The sequence below is a fragment of the Tupaia chinensis genome, unplaced genomic scaffold (assembly GCF_000334495.1).
Source record: "Tupaia chinensis unplaced genomic scaffold, TupChi_1.0 Scaffold000074_1, whole genome shotgun sequence".
Taxonomy (NCBI): Eukaryota; Metazoa; Chordata; class Mammalia; order Scandentia; family Tupaiidae; genus Tupaia; species Tupaia belangeri.
In genome coordinates this window covers 2777846-2780868 of record NW_006159534.1, presented here as the reverse complement: position 1 = coordinate 2780868, position 3023 = coordinate 2777846, and the positions used below count along the sequence as shown (strand labels likewise).

General features: G+C 59.2%; 1 protein-coding gene across 1 annotated transcript in view; it reads right to left on the bottom strand.

Annotated features, from left to right (window-relative positions):
* Positions 1-3023, bottom strand: part of KIAA1614 (KIAA1614 ortholog) — a 50690-nt gene that overhangs the window by 36932 nt on the left and 10735 nt on the right. Inside the window, exons 3-4 of the mRNA XM_014583961.2 lie at positions 2584-3015; positions 1871-1934 (exon numbers count right to left, since the gene is read on the bottom strand). Coding sequence (XP_014439447.2) covers positions 1871-1934; positions 2584-3015 — 496 coding nt within the window. The remainder of the gene's footprint in view (positions 1-1870; positions 1935-2583; positions 3016-3023) is intronic.

Here is a 3023-nt window from a genome sequence, read left to right as displayed (position 1 = left end):
CTCAAGGGAAGGAATGGGTGGGTGGGGGAGTGTGTAGCAGGCAGTGGAGGCACCGTCCCTGCAGGACCCCAGGCACACACACCCATGCCTTCTCCTCTGAGGGACCCTGGGGCAGATGGCAGAGGAGAGGACAGAGGGCCTGATGGGAAGGCAGAAAGGACCATGGAGGACCACAGGCCCACCTGCACCCACATCCCTCAGCACTGTGCAGGGCTAAGTGGGGACAGGACAGGGCTGAAACAGTGGCCATGGAGGGGAGAAGGGTGCCCCTAAGGAAGGGGCTACATCTGTGATTCCAAGTCATAAGTAACAGGGGAGGAAGGAGCCAGAAGCCCTCTCCACCAGACCCTCAGCTGAGCAGAAGCCAAACCACCTGGGTCTGGACAGCCCTCACTGTGTTAAAGTGGGGTGCAGGACTTGGGGGCTGCTGTGAACTGAAGGGTTGTGTCCCCCCAAACTTCATCTATTGAAAGCCAGTCCCAATGTAATGGTATTAGGAGGCGGGGTCTTTGGGAAATGCTTAGTCCATGAGGGCCGAGCCTTTTGTAAAAGGGACCCAGAGAACTACCCTGTCTCTTCCACCATGTGAACCGGACACTGAATCTGCAGGTGCCTTGATCTTGGACTTCCAGCCTCCAGAACTGTGAGCAACACATTTCTGTCGTCTATCAGCCGCCCAGGCTGTGGTATTTTGTCGGAGTAGCCCAAACAGACTGAGACAGAGGCCCTGTCATGTTTTCCGGACAGGAGGTCAAGCTAAGCGGAACTCATGCAGGGAGTAGCCTGCTAGTGGAGAGGCGACGATGCTGACCTCTGCCTTCAGCAGAAGCCACACTCTGGAGAGGCCCACGGCACTCTGCAGACCGGGATGTGGAAGCCGCTCCCCGCTGGGGACCTCTCTTTGCCTCATGCACCAGGAACAGGGCAAAGGCCCAGGCTGAGGCCACCCAGGGCCCAGCGGCAGGTCAGGATGCAGGTGGCCCATGCCCAGCACATGGCTCCTTCTCCCCCAGCACATGGCCTTAACTGGGCAGGGCACAGGAGGAGGAAAGCTTCCCACGTCTACACACTCCCGGTGGATTTGCTCATCTGCTTTCTTGTTTCAGACTCACCACAGTCCTGTCTTGTTTTGTTCTTTAAGTTTATTCATTGCTTCCCTGAGAGAGACAGAGACAGCACCCCAACAGGGTCTTGGCACCACTCTCAGCGTCAGCCAGGCCCTGATCATGGGCACACATGAGCCTGCCACGCTTGGTGAGGACTCCAGATGCAAACCCAGAAGCTCCCCCAGTGGGCCAGCCTTGCACAGAGATGGGCCCCGCCTCGGTGCTGCAGGCGGTAGCGTACTGATCTGCAGCGCTGGAAGCCACATGGCCAACAGCAGGTTCAGATCCCAGGTTGCCCAGAAACACGTCAGGTGCATGCCCAAGGTCCTGAGGAGCTGAGGGCTGGGGGAGGAGACTGCAGTGTGATGAGAGCCTGTCAAGGGTGTCCGTGTCTCTCTCCCTCTGTGTGAACATGCACATACCCTCTTTCTTACAAAAAAAACTGAATAAGCTTAAATAAACAAACAAACAAACAAACGAAGAGACAGCGGCCATAGCATGGCATGGACTCTCAAGTCTGGCAATGCTCTCTGCATCACCTCTGCACCCCGGAGCTTTTGCTCAGATAACAGGTTGGCACCAGGCTGGAGGTAGGGGGTTACTGGTACTCTCTACAGGGCCTCAGACGATGACCCGCAGTGGCCCACCTCTGCTAGTCTGCCTGTCTCTGGCTTCTGCGAGGTCTCCTTCTGTCCTGATGCTCAGCGAACACAGGGACAGTGGTGAGAAAGGAGGGAGAGAAAACGTGGGCTCTGGGCTCTTACCTGTTCTGGTCCGAGTCCTGTAGGGAGATGCCCGAGTCCCAGTCCAGGTCCCCCGCTGGTCTCTCTAGGGCCCAGAGCGGACGCAGAGATCAGGGCAGAGCCAGAAACAGGGCTCCCAGCTGCCATTACAGAAACAGCCAGTTGCCATTACAGAAACCTTCCGGAGGAAGCTTCTCCAGAACCAATTTAACCCCCCAGATTAATCCACCACCTTCCCCGTGTCTGGCGACAAGGCCATGGGCCAAAGGGCATCTGCTTGGGCATGGGGATTGGAACAAGCTCACAATCGATCTGGGGAACAGGAAGGAAGGAGAGGTGGCTGTCGGCTCAGGTCTGAGCACTTGCATGTCCCAGCAGCCACCGCCTGTGCCCCCAGCTGACAGGACGCCTTGCCCTGCCCCCATCTGCTCACCCCCACAGGGGGATCGTAAGACCGGGGTGAGGTCCCATCACGGGAGGGAGATGCGAAAAGCCACTCCCCAGGCCACAGGGGAGAAGCCAGAGCGGCATGGAGGCTGGCCTTCCCCTGGGGCCTGGGGTCTTCAGCAGACAGGGCTGCCTGCGAGCGGTAAACATCTATGCTGAGGCCAAGAATGAGAGGACGTCTGATGATGTGGGGACAGGCCACCAAACTCTCCTGCCCCTCCCACAAAGCCCCTTTTCCCTGCCACTGGACACCCTCCTGTGCCCCCAGCCCACTGTGCTGTCCTCACCTGCTGCAGTTCCATCCCAGGAGGGAGTCTGGGCCGTGGCTCCGGCCTCAGGGGTGCTCTGTCCGGGCCCACGCAGCATCTCCTGCAACAGCAGGCGGTTCCTCTCCACGCGGTCAGACAGGGACACAGCGCAGGGCCCAGCACCCACAGCTCTCCAGAGTCCCCCTGGCAGGACAAAGTCCTCCTCGGAGGCAAAGGAAGTGCTGTCCAGGTCTCCCCCGCCGACCAGACCGTCTGGAAGGAAGAATGCTCCTCCTTTCCTCAGGCCAGGCATTTGGCTGGTTCTGCTGACAGGTCCAGGGCTCCCCGGCCAGCCTGGAGTAGCCCTGTGGGTGGGCCTCTCCTGTGCAGAGCCAGATCCCAGCAGCATACCCTTCTCCTGATCAGGCAGCGTCCACACTGCTTCTGCAGGCCACAGGCTCCTCCCATTCCTGCACTCC